This window comes from Moschus berezovskii, chromosome 6 (genome assembly GCF_049115385.1).
Source record: "Moschus berezovskii isolate FMDL1 chromosome 6, NW_MosBer_1.0, whole genome shotgun sequence".
NCBI classification, from domain to species: Eukaryota; Metazoa; Chordata; class Mammalia; order Artiodactyla; family Moschidae; genus Moschus; species Moschus berezovskii.
Window position 1 is genome coordinate 12,871,864 of NC_142465.1, and position 20,795 is coordinate 12,892,658.

Sequence of the window (20,795 nt, forward strand, 5' to 3'; positions counted from 1 at the left end):
CTCTTGGTGACCCCATGGACTGTAGCCTGCCAGGCTCTTCTGCCCATGGGATTTCCCAGGTAAGAATCCTAGAATGGGTTGCCATTTCCTCCTCCAGGGGATCTTCCTGACCCAGGAATGGAACCTGTGTCTCTTGTGTCTCCTGCATTGTAGGTGGACTCTTTACCACTGTACTACCATACAGATAATACTAAGAAACAAAGTCTTTCTCTCTGGTCTGTTAAAAAAAAAGAAAGCCTGAAAACAACCAATGAAGGTTTCCTTGGTGGTCCAGTGGTTAAGAATCTGCCTGCCAATACAGGGCACATGGGTTCAACCCCTGGTCCAGGAAGATTCCACATACTGCAGGACAACCAAGTCCATTCACCACAACTACTGAGCCTGAGCGCCCTAGACCAGGGCTCTACATCAAGAGAAGCCTCCACAATGAGAAGCCCCTGCCCTGCAACTAGAGAGGAGCCTCCACCTGCCACCACTAGAGAAAGCCCACATGCAGCCATGGAGACCCAGCGCAGCCACAAATACATATTTTTTTAAATGCCAATATTTTCCTTCTGTTTATTGTTTTTGAAGTTGGAATTATGAATAAAATCTGTCTTATCTTAGAGTAACAGAATATATGAGTTTAGGTAGTAACTCAGAGAGAGGCCAACTATGACAGAAGAGTTCTTGTTCCCATTCCCACTTCAATGTGGCAATCTGCAATCCACGGGAGACTCTCTACTTCTCTTTCATCCTAAGCACACAGCCTGAAAAACAGATACTTAAAACCACGATCACCAGTGAGTCACACCCTAAATTGCTAATGAAACAAATAAAAATGAGAGAAATGAAGGGGAGATCTAGGAAGAGACTAGTAAAGCTACAGGAAAGAAGTTAAACTGCAAGAGACCAGATCAGTTGACACTTCTCCGTATCTGGGTTTAAACCTGGGAATAAGTTTTAAACACTAAGCTCACCAGCTTCAAAAGGGTAAGGACGTCATTCAACAGAAATAAATCAGCTCTCTTTCCAAAAGTTGCTGCCTGATGTCAAGTGACACGACCAAGAACTGAAACCAGGTCTAGATTCTTAACCTGAATTCTATATTGTCTCTATCCTAACAAATTAAGCCTATTTCTTCACCTGTTATTTGTACAGGTTTCATTTCAACTTTGTTGTGATACACAAAGGATACAAACATAGTTTAATATAATAGGGTACTACTTCTCCTAGTAGTAGCAACCGCGATACAGGGGGAACAGACAAACCTGTGTTACTCTACCATTCACCACCTCAATATCCGCCTCGAAGAGAAGAGGAAAGAGAAATTTTGCATTCATATCCTAACCACTTCAAAACATTTTGCCTCTTTCAGATAAATGCCTTCTATTTTAACCCTGCAAGTTAATAGACAATCTTACATTTCATCTTTTTTTTCATCAATAAAACAGGGAGATGTATGTACTGCTTGGAAACCCCTTTTAAAGTGGAATAATAATAAAATGCATTAAAAAAAATCAAACGCTGAAAAGACAACACGGCAGCTTAACATCTCAAAATATCATCAAATTAATTTAAGATTAAACATATACAGATCATTTCCAAATGACAGTTTGTATGGAATGATTCTGCAGAGCAATTTGCTTTAAGCTGAGGCACTCCAATGCCAACATCTTCCAATTCTCTGTGCCACAAGAAGCCAAGATAACAGCTAATTTGAAACTGACCTAAATTTTCTTTTAAAAAATATTTTATAATTACACAGAAACACTCATGTATCTGGCAATTCACAATACTACATATTGTGTTTTATTATGTTTAAACATTTCACTTAGTAGAAACTTGTTATTCAACTATACTTGCTATGTAATTCTAAAGCAAATATCAGCTGAGAACAGAACTGTATGCTAAACCTTACTTCTTTAAGAGCAAAAGAGCTAATCACTTTTCCTGGTTATTTTCACAATGGATACTGTGTAAACCTGCTTGGTTAATCAGTAAATATTCATTGATCAGGATCTAAGGACCAAATACTGCTTACATCGAAAGGTATTTAGACATAAGGAAAATACATAGTTAAATTCATTTAAAGTACTTCAGTGGAGCTGATGCAATTAAAATAAAATTGGAAAAATTATTAACAGTAACTTAACACTATTGTTAAAATAGCTGGTGACATTCTAGAATTTCTAAATACTCACTTGCAGCAGGTAAGAACTTCCTGGATCTAACAAGCTTACAGCCTCATTTTGCATTGTGTTCTGTTGTGTAATCGCATCTTCTCGTTTCCGCTCTTTCTGCCCAGCTTCGTCATCTTCATATTCATCTAAGCACTGAAAGAAAGAGTAGTTTTCATTTTATTTCTATATAATATTAATAAAATGTTATGATAGTACCTGAAGATAAATTTGACAGCAAATAGAAATACTTTACACAATGAGTGTTCCTTTCAACAACAGGTGCATTTAATTCCTATAAACTAAATTATCTGCTTAAAACCCAAACCTCCACATTCACACCCCTGCCAACGTCTTTTCTCGAGGCTCTAATACTAGTGACAGGGTTTGCTTAAAGCTAGGGTACATTTATTCTCTGTCACTCTATCTTCAAGTGAATGGACTGTGTACCTTAGAGCACTTTCTGGAGGGTAATAAGACACACCGCACAGACACGGAACGCAGACTATAATGGGAAGATGTGGACGCACAAGTGTGTCTGCGCACAGACAGCTCAGTGACAGCGCCCCCTTTCTACCTCAGCACCTGTGAGTATTTTCACTTCAACAAAAGACTAGAACTTGTAACTTAAAAAATGAGTTTAATTTGGAATTGCATATACAGAAAAAAGAATTTCAGATGATGGGAAGAGCATATGGAAAAGCTTGAATGAAAAAGCACTGTTTAAAAAATACAATCAACACCTGCATTATCTACCTCCAGGCTTTGTACATGGGGGTAAAAAAACCTCACAAACAGAAAACAAAACTCTTATCCATTACACCCAATGTGAAATGGTGGTCATCTAATCATTGTAACTGAACACATTTTTTTTTTTTTTTCATGTAATGAATTTTATTTTTTTAATAAGTTTTGGCTAGAGCCTCTCCTTCTGGCCTCTCATAATAAGTTCTTTTTTTTTAATTAAAAATATGGAACGCTTCACGAATTTGCATGTCATCCTTGCGCAGCAGCCATGCTAATCTTCTCCGTATCATTCCAATTTTACTATATGTGCTGTTGAAGCGAGCACTGAACACATTCTTAACCAATACAGTGCCTTTGTGTGTTCTATAACAGACAAAAAATAAGTAATATCTCTGCAGGCACTCTGAGATATACCGATGGCAGGAAAGATAACAGGATTTACATATTGTACACAGAGAAAATAAAGACTGAAGCCACTGTACAAACCCAGGATCACTGGAGCTTATGGTATAGGAGAACAAAGAAAATCAGCAGCACATTCAAAGACACAGGGGCCATGGTGGGGGGTACGGAAGAAGCATCTGTCTGAGACGCAGTCTTAAATCAAGATGTTGTGGAGAGAAAGCTGGGGGATGGAAGGGAAGGAATGAATTAAAGAAACAAGTAGGTTGAGATTACAGATTCAGGGTCTGTCCTGTAATGCAACGAACTGTGTACAGGTGTCACCTGGCCCTCACCTCCTCACCCTGTGGGAACTGGGGCTTATGTAACTAGTATAAGAAATATGATAAGATTGTGGCTGCTGCTATTGCTGTAACTAACTGTTCTTGACTCTGACCCAGGAGACTAGTGTCTTCTACCAGGACCATGAACCCATAGGAGGCTAACTCCTATGTGAGAAGCTAATATCTCAGATCCTTTAAAGTTCCTGACAGAGGCGAGTAATGGAAAGGCATATGCTCTGTTCACAAAGAAATACAGATAATAAATTTTGCCTTAGAAGTCTGCACTTTTCACTACATAACATGGAAAGATGTTCTAGTGATACAATTCCCTGGAATATAAATAAAACATGATCAAGACTGACTTGGGGCAGGAACTTGTACCAGCAATTCAGAGTTCTGATTAACAGGGAGAGGGACCAAAAGTGCAAAGACTAGTTACACAACACAGTAGGCAACGAGGTCCTATGAAAAATGACATATTTGGGAATTCCCTGTCGATCCAGTGGTTAAGACTCAGCGCCTTTACTTCTGGGGCCCACATTCAATCCCTGGTTGGAGAACTAAGATCCCACAAGTCATGCAGCAAGGGGGAGTGGGGGGAGATATATCTGAGGTAGGAAACAGACTCGATAAAAGAAATCTAGTAAAGGGTACCAAAGTTTAAGAAATTAGTACTGATTAGAAGAAGAAGCATCTCTATTAGGATTTTTAAAAAGACTTTTTCAAACCAACAAATAAATGTTTTATGCCGAAATAGCAACAAAATTTTAAAGCAAAGTCATATTTAAGACACTGATGTCCACTATCAACACAGATGTTAACATCACTCTGGAAGTGCTATCTGATAAAACTAGGGAAGAAGAATAAGAAATTTCAGCATTAGAAACAAATCTGCATCATTTCAAGTGTATGAAAACTTACGATAAAGATGCTGGAAAAGAGAAAGGATACAGAAATTCCTCAATAGATACCAAGAGGTCAACAGAGGCTTTCCAGCAGCCAGTAGTAGTGGTAAAGAACCCACCTGCCAATGCAGGCAGTGCAAGAGACACAGGTTCAATCCCTGGAGAAGGAAATGGCAACCCACTCCAGTATTCTTGCCTGGAGAATTCCACGGACAGAGGAGCCTGGCAGGCTACAGTTTATGGGGTCACAAAGAGTCGGACACAACTAAGCGACTAACACTTTCACTTCACAAAGAAAGAAATGTTAGTGGAGGTATTAAAAATGAGTTCTATGTTAGATTAAAAAATTATAAGAATTTGGATTTTGGAATCTGAGAGACCAAGATTCAAATTTCAGGTTGGTCACTTAAAATAGTAATAGCATCTACTAATAACTGAGTATCATCTAGGTGCGTAGACCACTGTTAAGCACTGACAGCTAGTATTTCAAACACAGGCAATTTTCACAAAAATCACAGGAGGTGTGTACTACTTTACATAAGAAGAATGTGAGGATCAGAATTAAGAGGCTGAAGGATACAAAGTTGTTGAGGGGTGCAGTCAGAACTCCAGCCCAAGCCATTAAAAGACAAACCACAAACTCAATTTTTCAACTACCACGTATATTATGTTTATCACTCATGAAACCCATTTAGTGCAGCGTAACCCAGAGTTCACACAAAGAGGGAGAACAGGAAGCATCAGTGAGCACTTTACAGTGGGACTCTGGTTTCATATTATTTGTGAGGGCCTTAGGTGACTTTGCAGAACACAGGATTACTCGAAGTTACAGGACAAATGGAGTAGCTAAGATCTAACTATTGTTGTAGCTGGATAACAGTTATATAAAGATTCTGACAGACAGAGTGCCTGATGAACTCTGGACGGAGGTTCGTGACATTGTAAAGGAGACAGGGACCAAGACCATTCCCATGGAAAAGAAATGCAAAAAAGCAAAATGGCTGTCTGAGGAGGCCTTACAAATAGCTGTGAAAAGAAGAAAAGCGAAAAGCAAAGGAGAAAAGGTAAGATATAAGCATATGAATGCAGAGTTCCAAAGAATAGCTAGGAGAGATAAGAAAGCCTTCCTCAGTGATCAATGCAAAGAAATAGAGGAAAATAACAGAATAGGAAAAACAAGAGATCTCTTCAAGAAACTTAGAGATTCCAAGGGAACATTTCATGCAAAGATGGGCTCGATAAAGGACAGAAATGGTATGGACCTAACAGAAGCAGAAGATATTAAGAAGAGGTGGCAAGAATACACAGAAGAACTGTACAAAAAAGATCTTCACGACCAAGATAGTCACGATAACGTGATCACTGACCTAGAGCCAGACATCTTGGAATGTGAAGTCAAGTGGGCCTTAGAAAGCATCACTATGAACAAAGCTAGTGGAGCTGATGGAATTCCAGTCGAGCTATTTCAAATCTTGAAAGATGATGCTGTGAAAGTGCTGCACTCAATATGCCAGCAAATTTGGAAAACTCAGCAGTGGCCACAGGACTGGAAAAGGTCAGTCTTCATTCCAATCCCAAAGAAAGGCAATGCCAAAGAATGCTCAAACTACCGCACAATTGCACTCATCTCACACGCTAGTAAAGTCATGCTCAAAAGTCTCCAAGCCAGGCTTCAGCAATATGTGAACCGTGAACTCCCAGATGTTCAAGCAGGTTTTAGAAAAGGCAGAGGCACCAGAGATCAAATTGCCAACATCCGCTGGATCATGGAGAAAGCAAGAGAGTTCCAGAAAACCATCTATTTCTGCTTCATTGACTATGCCAAAGCCTTTGACTGTGTGGATCACAATAAACTGTGGAACATTCTGAAAGAGATGGGAATCCCAGACCACCTGACCTGCCTCTTGAGAAACCTGTATGCAGGTCAGGAAGCAACAGTCAGAACTGTACATGGAACAACAGACTGGTTCCAAATAGGAAAAGGAGTGCGTCAAGGCTGTATATTGTCACCTTGCTTATTTAACTTATATGCAGAGTACATCATGAGGAACGCTGGGTTGGAAGAAGCACAAGCTGGAATCAAGATTGCTGGGAGAAATATCAATTACCTCAGATATGCAGATGACACCACCCTTATGGCAGAAAGTGAAGAGGAACTCAAAAGCCTCTTGATATAAGTGAAAGAGGAGAGTGAAAAGGTTGGCTTGAAGCTCAACATTCAGAAAACAAAGATCATGGCATCTGGTCCCATCACTTCATGGGAAATAGATGGAAAAACAGTGGAAACAGTGTCAGACTTTATTTTTTTGGGCTCCAAAATCACTGTAGATGCTGATTGCAGCCATGAAATTAAAAGACGCTTACTCCTTGGAAGGAAAGTTATGACCAACCTTGATAATACATTGAAAAGCAGAGACATTACTTTGCCAACAAAGGTCCGTCTAGTCAAGGCTATGGTTTTTCCCATGGTCATGTATGGATGTGAGAGTTGGACTGTGAAGAAAGCTGAGTGCCGAAGAATTGATGCTTTTGAACTGTGGTGTTGGAGAAGACACTTGAGAGTCCCTTGTACCGCCAGGAGATCCAACCAGTCCATTCTAAGGGAGATCAATCCTGGGTGTTCATTGGAGGGACTGATGCTAAAGCTGCAATACTTTGGCCACCTCATGCGACGAGTTGACTCACTGGAAAAGACTCTGATGCTGGGAAAGGTTGGGGGCGGGAGGAGAAGGGGACGACAGAGAATGAGATGGCTGGATGGCATCACCGACTCTGTGGACATGAGTTTGAGTGAACTCCGGAATTTGGTGATGGACAGGGAGGCCTGGCGTGCTGTGATTCATGGGGTCGCGGAGAGTCGGACACGACTGAGCGACTGAACTGAACTGAACTGAAAGATTCATCTACTCTGTAGTTCTATGTTAACATTGTTACCTTTTTGTTTTTCCTGTTTCATTTTAAAGGGACATCTAGGAATTCTATCAGGTCTTGTTTCCATGTTTATTTCAGTCACTGACAGCAGACCAAATCTCCCCAGGTCTTACCCCAACACCAGCACAGACTCTTCTTTCCATACTGCCTGGTACATTCCTTAATCTGACCCAATCCTTTGTCCTCTCACTTCTAAATTGTTCCTTAGTGCCCTCTGGAATTCCTGCCTATTAACATTTTGCTTTTCTCAGCTACAGAATGAAACCTAGTTGGCTCCTTGAAAAAGACCTTTCTCCAGTAAGTTTCACTCAACTTGAAGCTACTTGTTTTTGAAGTTCTTTCATAACTTCGGGCCTGGTGAGAGGACCCCTATTCTTTACTGTTTATCTGGCCAATGACTCCTATTCAGTCAGTACCACTCCCTAAGAAGCAGGCAATTTTGTGGAGGAATTTCTGCTAATGTTGATAATTTTTAAAAAATATATTACTTGTTTATGGATCAGAAGCATGAAATGGATATCTTGCATAATTGAAAAATTTATAATTTGAAAAATTAGTCCCTCTAAGAAAGAACTGACTCACATCCCATCCAAATGTAGACTGTAATACTGAACAGTCATGCAGAAGAAAAATGTATTTGTAATCTAGTCAGTTCAGTTACTCAGCTCTTTGCAACACCATGGACTGCAGCACGCCAGGCCTCCCTGTCCACCACCAGCTCCCAGAGTTTACTCAAACTCATGTTCAGTGAGTTGGTGATGCCATCCAACCATCTCATCCTGTCGTCCCCTTCTCCTCCCGCCTTCAATCTTTACCAGCATCAGGGTCTTTTCAAATGCGTTAGATTTTCACATCAGGTGGCCAAACTTTTGGAGTTTCAGCTTCAGCATCAGTCCTTCCAGTGAATTCTCAGGACTGATTTCCTTTAGGATGGACTAGTTGGATCTCCTTGCAGTCCAAGGGACTCTCAAGAGTCTTCTCCAGCACCACAGTTCAACAGCATCAATTCTTCAGTGCTCAGCTTTCTTTATAGTCCAACTCTCACATCCATACATGACTACTGGAAAAACCACAGCTTTGAGATTTAGACGGGCCTTTGTTGGCAAAGTAATGTCTATGCTTTTTAATATGCTGCCTAGGTTGGTCATAGCTTTTCTTCCAAGGAGCGTTTTTTAATTTCATGGCTGCAGTCACCATCCGCAGTGATCTTGGAGCACAAAAATTACCTGAACCTAAACACATCTTTTGGGGGTCGGGGGAAGGTGTTGGGGGTAGAGGTTTCAGGATTTTAAAATACATATGGATTTTTTCCCAAGAAGATAACTAACCTTTAAAAGCAGAGAATAACATATTTCATTTTTGTTACTAATATTATTTTTGTTAAGTTGCTCAACATTTTGGAAAATGTCACTGGCAGCAAAGCTATTTGTGGTATTTCACTCACTAATAAAGCACACTTTTTTTATCAGTCCAAAAAAAGGTTTTTAAAATATCAAACATTTAATAAGTTCAAAGACCAAAATAACTAAAGAGGACCCATTTCACAATAGCTTTTCACTACCAATTTTAAAAAGGAGATTCCCACAGAATTCAGGAATCCAGAAAAAAGCAACCAACATATCATTTGCCTACTTTAAACACATTATGTATTAACTTATTTTTTCTTTCTTCACAACAACCTTTGTAAATGCTTCTAATACACGGAGAGGGGCTTCCCAGGAGACACCAATGGTGAAGAACCTGCTGACCAATGGAGGAGACAGAAGAGATGCAGGTTCAATCCCTGGGTCAGCAGGATCCCCTGGTGGAAGGCATGGCAACCTACTCCAGGATTCTTGCCTGGAGAATCCCAGAGACAGAGGGGCCTGGTGGTTACAGTCCATTCGGTCACAAGCGTCTGACATGACTGAAGCGACTTGGCGTGCTTGCATATATGGAGAAGCAATATATTCAACAGAGCTTTGTACTTACATCAATTAGAAATCTTGGACAGTAAAGGTATACCTAAGCACAGCAATCATCACTCAGAACTATTATTTTTCTGAAACTATGCACATTCAACTAAAGAAAGTACAATTTTTAAAAATGTCATATGCATTAAAAATTATTTAATTTTAAGTACAATAAATGCCTAAGCCAAGTTTTGACACTTCCATGATTAGAATAAATTGTGTGGTCTAATTTTTGGAAACCCTAGCTAGAGACTGCTTCACATTCCTTTTTCTTATTTGTTCCCTATCATAAGTGAGGAGTCTTACAAATGAATCGAACATTCACCTCCAAACACTAGTTCATAAAATCCATTTTAAAATATTAGTTCCCTTAATTTTCAGAATCCTTCCCCCAAAATGTACTATCATATTTTTCTTTCCAAATGCCTCAGTCTGTGTGATCTATGCACATCTGATCTCAATATAAGGAGTCCATAAATTCTTCAGGTGTTTTAGTTTTACAGTAAATTTTTGCACAATATAATTACTTCTCTATAAGATGCTAACACTAGGGAACAGCAGTACATTTTCATCATATGAATCAGAACAAGGAACATAATTACAACAGAACTAAACACCCAAGTAAGCTTAATTTTATCAATGTACAATAAATCATACAAATGTGGCTCTAAAAGCATGCTGATTTCCCTTCGCATTTAAAAGAAAATCAACTAAGCAATCTAAGCAAAGCTTACCCCCTGGTGGCTCAGAGGGTAAAGCGTCTGCCTGCAATGCAGGAGACCTGGTTCGATTCCTGGGTTAGGAAGATTCCCTGGAGAAGGAAATGGCAACCCACTCCAGTATTCTTGCCTGAAAATCCCATGGACTGAGGAGCCTGGTAGGCTACAGACCACCGGGTCGCAAAGAGTCGGACACAATGAGCAACTTCACTTCACAAGCAAAGATTTTAGAAAAAAGAAATAACTACACAGCTCCAGGGAAGGGGGAAAAATTCTGTATTTGGGATCACACAATTATAAACCACGAATTTGGATAATTGCCTGTGCTCCCCAAAATGAAAGTTACTATGTCCATGAAAGGTATTAGGAGAGTTTAAAGAATAGATTCCACCCGTTTTCTTCAGAGAGACCACGCCAATCCTATCAGCACCACTGCTGCTTTATCTGCCTTCCTCTTGGTAATATACTTTTTTCCATCCTCCATTAGTCCTTTATCTAGTATATACTACTCTGTCATCACTCAACCTCTGCCTAGCTTTTCTTAGCCTTCCCACTCTGCTCCTAAGTCAAGAAATGGTTAAAAAAAGAACCTTTATAGCACAGCAAAAATACTGAAATAAGATCAAATTAATATAAGCATTTTTATGTAAAAAGAACTAAGCAAAATAAATAACTGTGGAACTGAACTGAACTCACATTTGGTAGCTGAAAAAGGTCACATGTATCTATAATACAATGACTGTAAACTGCTACAAACAAGCACGTGCACATACATGTAGACACACACACACAGCCTCAAGCTAGAAAAAGTTTGAGAACGAAGTGGGGTAAATTAAAATGTATGAATTTTCAAGACTAAGCATTAAACATCCTGATTAACTTTGTAAACTAGCAACCTATTTCATATATCACACTGAATCAGTTATGCTAACAACTTGGTAACATAGAACATAACTACTTGAGTTCATGAATTTAAAGGCTGAATTTGCACCATTAGACTAAAAAAGCAATCTTACTTGTAAAGAACCTAAAAATACTCTAAAACACAGAAAATGAAAACAGAATTTCATTTTCCACAATTTTAAAGTACATTCCCCACGCACAAATTCTACACTGATACTATCAGACACGACTCAGGCAAGGACAATTCAACCATACTACCTCCTGCTGGGATCCCATCAGAAATCAGGGCTCAGCAGTGTAAAGGTCTCTGAAGAGCAACAACATTCATGATTAGAGAGGCAGCACTCTCATTTTCAGCAAACTCAACAAATAATAATAACAGGTTAAAAACTATAGTTACTTTTTAAACAGAAAATGACATTTTTTCCTAGTTAGAAAATTAATGTACATTACAAGAAAACTTTTAAAATAGAGAAAAGATGAAAATAAAAATCACTCTTTATTTGAAATTAAACAATCACTTTGATACAGATCACTCTACTAGAACTTTTTCTTTTTTAAATCCATAAATCTGTAATTGGGCATCTTGTTTTGAGATTTAGTCATATCATGTGTGCATGCTAAGTCGCTCAGTCATGTCCAACTCTGCAACCCCACAGACCACAGCCTGCCAGGCTCTTCTGTCCAAGGAATTTTCCCTGGAAGAATACTGGAGTGGGTTGCCATGACCTCCTCCCAGGGGATCTTCCTGACCCAGGGATCGAACCAGCGTCTCCTGAGTTGGAAGCGGGATCTTTACCACTAGAGCCACCTGGGAAGCCACCTCTTCCTTTTTACAAAAATGTTAGCAGTTGCATAATATGATATTCGGAGAAGGCAACGGCAAGCCACTCCAGTACTCTTGCCTAGAAAATCCCATGGATGGAGGAGCCTGGTAGGCTGCAGTCCATGGGGTCGCTACAAGTCAGACATGACTGAGCGACTTCACTTTCCCTTTTCACTTTCACACATTGGAGAAGGAAATGGCAACCCACTCCAGTGTTCTTGCCTGGAGAATCCCAGGGACGGGGGAGCCTGGTGGGCTTCCGTCTATGGGGTCACACAGAGTCGGACACGACTGAAGCGACTTAGCAGCAGCAGCATGTAGCTCTTTACATATTTTCAGTTTTTTTTACTGATATCCTCTCTCAATTTTTATACTGCTTTATTCTTTCTTTAGTATTTCCAAAAGCTCTTCATATAATAAAATAGTAACCCTTATCTAGCATATTGTCAATTTACTGTCCTGGCTCACCTTTTAATTGTTTAAGTTTTCCTTCTGGGATTTTCTTCCTGTGGTTTTATGTTAATAAAATGTTTTTCCCACTTTAAAGACCTAATAGACACATACTTTAACTTTTACCATCTCATTTTTAACCTTTTTCACCTCATATTTAGTTTCTTGTACAGTGAGTTTGGATTCTAATATTTTTTTATAAGCAAGTGCTCCAGTCACAGACACAGACAGCCCACAGCCGCAGAGCCGGCAGGAGGCGGCACGAGTAACTGTTCCAGGCTCAGCCTCCGGGCGCTAAGCACCCCAACTCTGCAGCACCAATTCAAAACAGCATCTTTGTTTCTACATATAGCTATGTTTTAGCTTTCTGTTATGTTCTCCTGATCGATTTATGTTAATGCCCAAGTCACATTATTTTTATTATTAAAAGTTAATAGGATTAAGGGTTTCCCTGGTGGCTCGGACAGTAAAGAATCTATCTACAATGCTGGAGACCCGGTGGGGAAGACCCCCTAGAGAAGGAAATGGCAACCCACTCCAGTATTCTTGCCTGGGAAATCCCATGGACAAGAGGAGCCTGGCAGACTACAGTGTCTGGGGTTGCAAAGAGTCGGACATGACAGAGCAACTAACACACACACACTGTCTCTAGCAGTTTCCCTTCAACAGTATTCATTTTGAAAACTGTCTGGCCATTCCCAGACAACAAATTCTCCTCGTAGAATAATTATTTCAATACATTTTAATTAATGTATAAATCATTTGGAGAAAACCAGACAACCTTAATTAGCTGTGTGATCTTATAAAATGGGAGCATTACAGGGTTGTGCAATGAGGCAGAACTAAGGAAATGAAAGTAGCTAAGAACTGTGGACAGACATAGCAAACAGCAGTGTAATCTGAATGGACTGAAACTGAAAAGCAGTAAGCAGCAGTAACAAGACAACTTCTAGATTTCCAATTCATGGTATCATTCAGGTACACACATAACTTAGAAAGAGAAGAAATGATGAGAAGTTTGGTGCCGAGCATCTAAAATATTTGTAGCATGTCTAAGAGGAAAGGAAAGGCCAAGGGAGAAGTCAAAGGCTAAACCTTTTCTAGTAAAACTGCAAGGGAAGCTCTCAAGATGGCTCAAATGCAGGTAAGTTAGGCAATACAGGCAAACAAAACAAAACAAAAAACAAACAAACAAAAAAAAAACACAGAGGGTTCTCTAGCTTCTCTGATAAGTAACTGTGCTTATCTGCTGACAAACATGGGTAAAAGTTTAGGACAAGGTAGTGGGGTGTACGCTTCAAAGTTTAAAATATGTTCAGTTCAGTTCAGTCGCTCAGTCATGTCCAACTCTTTGCGACCCCATGAACCGCAGCACGCCAGGCCTCCCTGTCCATCACCAACTCCCGGAGTTCACTCAAACTCATGTCCATCGAGTCGGTGATGCCATCCAACCATCTCATCCTCTGTCATCCCCTTCTCCTCCTGCCCTCAATCTCTCCCAGCATCAGGGTCTTTTCAAATGAGTCAGATCTTTGCATCAGGTGGCCAAAGTATTGGAGTTTCATGTTCAACATAAGTCCCTCGAGTGAACACCCAGGACTGATCTCCTTTTTGTAGGAAATATGAAACTGAGTTAAAAATATGTAAAGGATTTCCAGACAAGTACTGATGGTCCAGCTCAGAAGGAAAACCCTAAGACTTCAAAAATGGCATCAATCTGTAATATCAGCTGTTACTAATTTAAAGCTCATCACTTCTGTGAGTCCAATTCTACTACATAAACTTAATTATAAATATTTTCAGGAAGTTGTCTAATTTTTGGAATGAGTAAGGAGGAGGGTCTCCACATATCCTTTAACTGTTCAAACAGGTAACTCAGTAGCAAGTCTTATCCAACATATTATTTGTGCAATTATACTTGAACATAACAAGTTCGTTAATATCACCTTCTATCAATATCCCAGATGTTCAAGCAGGTTTTACAAAAGGCAGAGGCACCAGAGATCAAATTGCCAACATCCGCTGGATCATGGAGAAAGCAAGAGAGTTCCAGAAAAACATCTATTTCTGCTTCACTGACTATGCCAAAGCCTTTGTGTGGATCACAATAAACTGTGGAACATTCTGAAAGAGATGGGAACACCAGACCACCTGACCTGCCTCTTGAGAAACCTGTATGCAGGTCAGGAAGCAACAGTCAGAACTGTACATGGAACAACAGACTGGTTCCAAATAGGAAAGGAGTACATCAAGGCTGTATATTGTCACCCTGCTTATTTAAATTATATGCAGAGTACATCATGAGGAACGCTGGGATGGAAGAAGCACAAGCTGGAATCAAGACTGCCGGGAGAAATATCAATAACCTCAGATATGCAGATGACACCACCCTTATGGCAGAAAGTGAAGAGGAACTCAAAAGCCTCTTGATGAAAGTGAAAGAGGAGAGTGAAAAGGTTGGCTTGAAGCTCAACATTCAGAAAACAAAGATCATGGCATCTGGTCCCATCACTTCATGGCAAATACATGGGGAAACAGTGGAAACAGTGTCAGACTTCATTTTGGGGGGCTCCAAAATCACTGCGGATGCTGACTGCAGCCATGAAATTAAAAGACGCTTACTCCTTGGAAGGAAAGTTATGACCAACCTAGATAGCATATTAAAAAGCAGAGACATGACTTTGCCAACCAAGGTCCGTCTAGTCAAGGCTATGGTTTTTTCAGTGGTCACATATGGATGTGAGAGTTGGACTGTGAAGAAAGCTGATTGCCGAAGAATTGATGCTTTTGAACTGTGGTGTTGCAGAAGACTCTTGAGAGTCCCTTAGACTGCAAGGAGATCCAACCAGTCCATTCTAAAGGAGGTCAATCGTGGGTGTTCATTGGAAGGACTGATGCTAAAGCTGAAACTGCAATACTTTGGCCACCTCATGCGACAAGTTGACTCACTGGAAAAGACTCTGATGCTGGGAGGGATTGGGGGCGGGAGGAGAAGGGGACGACAGAGAATGAGATGGCTGGATGGCATCACCGACTTTATGGACATGAGTTTGAGTGAACTCCGGGAGTTGGTGATGGACAGGGAGGCCTGGCGTGCTGTGTGATTCATGGGGTCGCAAAGAGTCGGACACGACTGAGCAACTGAACTGAACTGATCAATATCTGACTTTCTCCCACTGGATATTTTTAAGTTACCAAATTTAGTAAGAAAGACTCCAGAATCATACTAGTTTTAGGTGAAAATTCTTTCTACAAACTTTATACTATACACTTTCTTTTATTATCTACAACCCAAGTCTCAACATAACTGTATTTGTTTTAATGATTAGTAATTCCAAGTACTAGGCTTTGGTATTTACAACACAAAAATTACTCAACATGAGTCACATAAACAATGCTAGGGAAACAAACCAGGCACTAGAATAAGGATAGAGACTATCTTCAAAAGGAACTACAAAAAAAAAAAAAGACAAATATGTAAAATATATTCTATCTTAAAAGTATCAATGATGGTTCTTAGTAAGTTTAGTGCTGAGGTTGGAAAAACAAACATCACACTCTTAAAGCTCAGTAGTTCAAAAGCTATTGATTATACTCCCAGAGAAGCAATGAGTAATCAAAGAAAACAAACAACGCAAAATACCTATATTTAGCTTTCAATAGATATACACCTTGTCTAAGATTTTCAGCTCAAAACATACTTGGATTAAATGAAAATAAAAATAGTGAAACCTTTGAACATTTCTTTTTCTTTTTTTATTTTAGAGATACCTTTGAACATTTAGAGTATCCTGGTGGCTCTGATGATAAAGAATCTACCAGCATTGCAGGATACCTGAGTTTGATCCCTGGATCAGGAAGATCCCCTGGAGAAGGGGATGTCAACCCACTCCTCTATTCTTGCCTGGAGAATCCTATGGACAGAGGAGCCTGGCGGGCTACAGTCCATGGGGTCTCAAAGAGTCAGACAATGACTAAGGGACTAACACTTTCACACTTTGAACATTTGATTGATGCTTATATTTTAAAAGTAATGTCACTCATGTCAATGCCATAATTTCTCTTTTTTTTTTTTTAAATTAAAAATCACTTTAATTCTGAAACCCAAGCTAGGCAGTAAATTGGCTATGTGTATAAACAAGTTTTACCAAAGGGTAGAAAGATGGAGATACTCAGCCTAAATGAAATTAGCTAAAGATCCAGGTGGCACATTTATGAACATGTCTTGTTTAACATGGGCTTCCCTGGTAGTGTCAGGGGTAAAGAATCCACCTGCCAATGCAAAAGACATGGGTTCAATCCCTGGAGTAGGAAATGGCAACCTGATCCAACAGTCTTGCCTGGAGGAGCCTGTGATGTGCTACACTCCATGGCATTTGCAAAGAGTTGGACACGACTGAGCACACAGCACACCCGTTCAATATACTCTAAAAAATACAGTACAGCTTATTAGAGGTTCCATATTTCTGTACTGGGATTCCCAGGTGGTTCAGTAGTAAAGAATTCACCTGCCAATGCAGGAGATGCAACAGACCTGGGTTTGATCCCTAAGTTGGGAAAATACCCTGGAGGAGGAAATGACAAGCCATTCCAGTATTCTTGCTTGGGAAATACCATGGACGGAGGAGCCTGGCAGGATACAAACAGAGGGGTTGCAAAATGTCGGACATGACTGAGCAACTGAACACATTATCTGATTTAAGCAATCCAGTATTCACAACCTTTCCTCAGCTACATCCAATGATGCATGCTAATCATATGATCATTATTCTTCAACTTCCTAGATGTTTGGGCAATAATATACTTAATTACTCTACGCTTCAGTTTTTTTCATCTTAAAATGGGGATGACAATAATTATGTCCCATAAAATTTTAAGGATTAAAAGAAATAGGTATACAAAAAGCTAAAAACTAGTGATGCACAAAGCAACATTACAACTTAGTAAATGTTTTATTATCATTATAACAACTCCCATCAAAGAACATTCAGATGTACAAGTAAACAAGCTAATAATAATAATAGCTAACTTTTATTGGACATTTACAATGTGTCGCAAAGAGTCGGACACGACTGAGCGACTGAACTGAGGCATTATTTTAATACTTTATTTGGATTATTACATTTAATCCTCACAGGTACGTACTAGTACAGATTCCTTTGCTCAATGCCGTTTCAACTGGAATCGCTTTCTCCCTTCTCTTCTGTGTTAATCCAACCACAAGCATGGTAAATGTTTTGTATTTACCAAATGAAACCTTGTCAATGATTTCAAATGTAAAACATCAGATTATAAATTCTCAACTCCTTAATTTTTGCCTCACTCTAGTTCTTAATTATATACACCATATATATATAGCACTGGTGCCTTTTATGTTGCAAATTCTACCTACTTAATTAGGTCTCAAGGTTTCCAAATTGCAGAAACCTCATCCAGCATTATTTCTGGATCTTTCAGCTTCTTGTCAGTAACACTTATATAATGCAAACATAATGAACATACATGCAAATTCCCTAACAAAATCTTTCCAAAGACTGTCCTACGGCTTCCCTGATGGCTCAGTGGTAAAGAAACTACCTACGAAAGCAGGAGATGCGAGTTTGATCCCTGGGTTGGGAAGATCCTCTGGAGAAAGAAATGGCAAACCAAACCAGTATTCTTGCCTGGGAAATCCTATGGACAGAGGAGCCTGGTGGGCTACAGTCCATTGGGTCACAGAAGAGTTGGACTCAACTTAGCTACTAAACAACAACAAGAAAACTGGCCTATAAAATTTTTCAACAATTTTAACAGCATATTTATTCACTTTTATTTAAAAACATTCCTTCTCCTTAAAAATACATTTTGAAAAATCTGTAATCAGTTTGAAATAACTTCTGATAATCAGTCAATTTCATTACACATTCTAACGAGAAACAGGATTTTCAAAAACTCACTGTATACAGAATACTGTAAGAAACACTATGTAAATGCAGTAAAGACTCATTTCTTCAGCAATGAACAAGCAACACTTTCCTCTTACATAATGAATATGGATCATTCTCAGCATCAAATCCCTCCTCTTGAAGAATGAAAACTAGTGATTAATAAATTCAGAGGATCCGAAACTAAAACAAGTCTAAAAGGACTGTAGGCAGAAGCCCTGAAACTTTTAAAATAAGTTATCTTACTAGCTTTTGTGAGTATGGGTATTTATAAAAACACTCAAAATTTCCTATAGTCAAACCACCTGTTGAAGTTTTAGGTGGTAGGGAGAGAAAAGATTATTCGATAGAACAGAAGGCAATCTAACACACGATGAGATTTCCCCAATGCAATTTGCTTCTCTGAGAATTCAGAAATATTTGGAAAAACACAATGAAGAATAATTTGTATACATATTTGAACAAAATGAATGATAGCACCGAATCCTCTGAAAATGAGTAATTACCCTGGAATTCTCTTTTCTGCTAATAGAAACAAAACCACCAAACAGCTAGCTTCTCTGTCTCCTTTGGCCAGAATTTTCACCAACGGTCAGTACTATTAAAAAGTTACAGGAAAAAGGATCCTAGAGAAGACTATGTAGAGAGTTGTAATTTTGCTACAGGGTCCACATGCACAGCTAAAGTTCTGTGCAGGTCCTACAGAGACAACATAGCTTTTTGATGTGGTGTCTATAAAGCTCATTTTCAGTCCTCTCTCTCCTTCAGGAGCATTTGTCTAACCCCATCAAGAAGCTTTACATTTCTGTTTAAACTTCCTTGTTCCCTATCCTTATCCTCACATCCTCCAAAGAGTCAATCTGAAAGCAATTTATCATATAAATCATTCATACTAATATATACTTCCATTTTTAAGAACAGTTTCTCTCACAGAAAAATACAAAGTTTTGTCTATGTAAAAAAACTAAAACTGATCTGGAATGTAAGTTAGCACTTAATACAGAGGCGGGCATACTACAGGTACTTGAATACTAGTAAATGAACGAGCAACTTCACAAGTAAACTAACTAATCTATGCGAGCGAAGCACACTGCCCACCCACCAAGGGTCTTTCCTTAGCACTCCCTTAGTCCTCAGTCTTTCATGTCTCTCTCATCCCTTGGCCCCAAGACTCAAGGACTCAGCCCTAGTTGCTGTACCGTCTTCCTTTATCCCAGGCTTCTAATCATAATATGAGCCAAGTAAGCAACCCAACCTGTGTGACCAGGAGATTCAAATTTCTCAAGCTCTTTTATACTTTGGACACACATATCTTTGGTATGAAGAAGATACAGGAACCAGGAGAGAACTGAGCAGCTGGGAGTATAAGAATGCAGCTTAAAGAAACTCCATCCTGGAATGGTTTGTTGGGAAGGAATCTTAGATGAGCAATTATATGTGTATGTGCCTCAAAGAGTCTGAAGTTAGGGGAAATAATTCAACTGTATCGGCAGTGGCTAGATAAAGAAAGTATCAATAAAAAGGGAACTACACACTTAAACTAAGTTTTGTCTAATTACCGTATTAGACAAACGGGTTCATTTTGCTTTAACTTTCATTAGATAACAAACGCTATTTGTGTCCTTAATTATCAAGTACACTGATTATACAAAGTTAGCTGTTATTTTTTAAATGTTTTTAGAGAAAACACTATTCATGCTAACTCAAATATAAAATGACAAGAACATTACATTTATATAGCAACTATATGCCAGGCACTGTTTGAAGTATTTTTATAACTCTTTTAATCTAGACAACAACCGTATACGATAGAAACTATTATCATCCTTATTTTACAAATTTGGAAGCAGTTAAGCAACTTGCAGAGGAACCTGGCAGGCTGCAATCCAGAGAGTCACAAAGAATTGGACATGACTGAGCACACATACACTCACAAGCAATTTGCCTCAAGTCACACACCTAACAAGTGAAGGAACTGCTACTTCAACACAGACAACCTGGCTGCAGAACCTAGGTTGTTAATCACTAGGCCATATTTACTATTCTGTGTGACTGAGCTTGCCCCTTACTTTCACTGTTATAAAAAAGGTCTCAAATACAGCAGGTATTTCATACAGTGTTTACTAATAGGATTAAGAATGTCTAATGATTTACCAAGGGAATCTGAGTAACAACTCTTTCCCGAGCATCTTCAGGAATCATAAGCAGTCATTTATCTGAGATGCTTTAGGGTGAATCTAGGGTGAGGGGCAGACGATCAGAAAAACACCGCACTGGATCTAAAGACGCCACTGACTGAAAACGCGGTTGCTGTTGTTCCATCAGTTGTGTTCGATTCTGGGGACCGTATGGACTGCAGTGCATGCAGCCCACCAACTTTCCTGTTTCCCAGAGCTTGCTCAAACTCACGTCCATTGAGTTGGTGATGCCATCCGTCGCATCCTCTGGTGCCCCCTTTGCCTCCTGCCTCAATCTTTCCCAGCATCAAGGTCTTTTCCAACGAGTGGCCAAAGTATTGGAGCTTCAGCTTCAGCATCATTTCTTCCAATGAATA

General features: G+C 39.4%; 1 protein-coding gene and 1 non-coding gene across 3 annotated transcripts in view; both read right to left on the reverse strand.

Annotated features, from left to right (window-relative positions):
* PAWR (pro-apoptotic WT1 regulator) overlaps positions 1-20,795 on the reverse strand; it is a 131,675-nt gene that overhangs the window by 51,327 nt on the left and 59,553 nt on the right. For both annotated transcript variants that reach the window (XR_016037547.1, XM_088836819.1), the window contains exon 2: positions 2,184-2,315. Coding sequence is in view for 1 of the 2 variants with exons in the window: in XM_088836819.1 (XP_088692945.1) it covers positions 2,184-2,315 (132 nt within the window). In the remaining variant the exon portion in view is untranslated. The remainder of the gene's footprint in view (positions 1-2,183; positions 2,316-20,795) is intronic.
* LOC129537352 (U6 spliceosomal RNA) lies at positions 3,125-3,231 on the reverse strand. Its single transcript, XR_008682007.2, has one exon. It is a non-coding gene; the product is annotated as a U6 spliceosomal RNA (small nuclear RNA).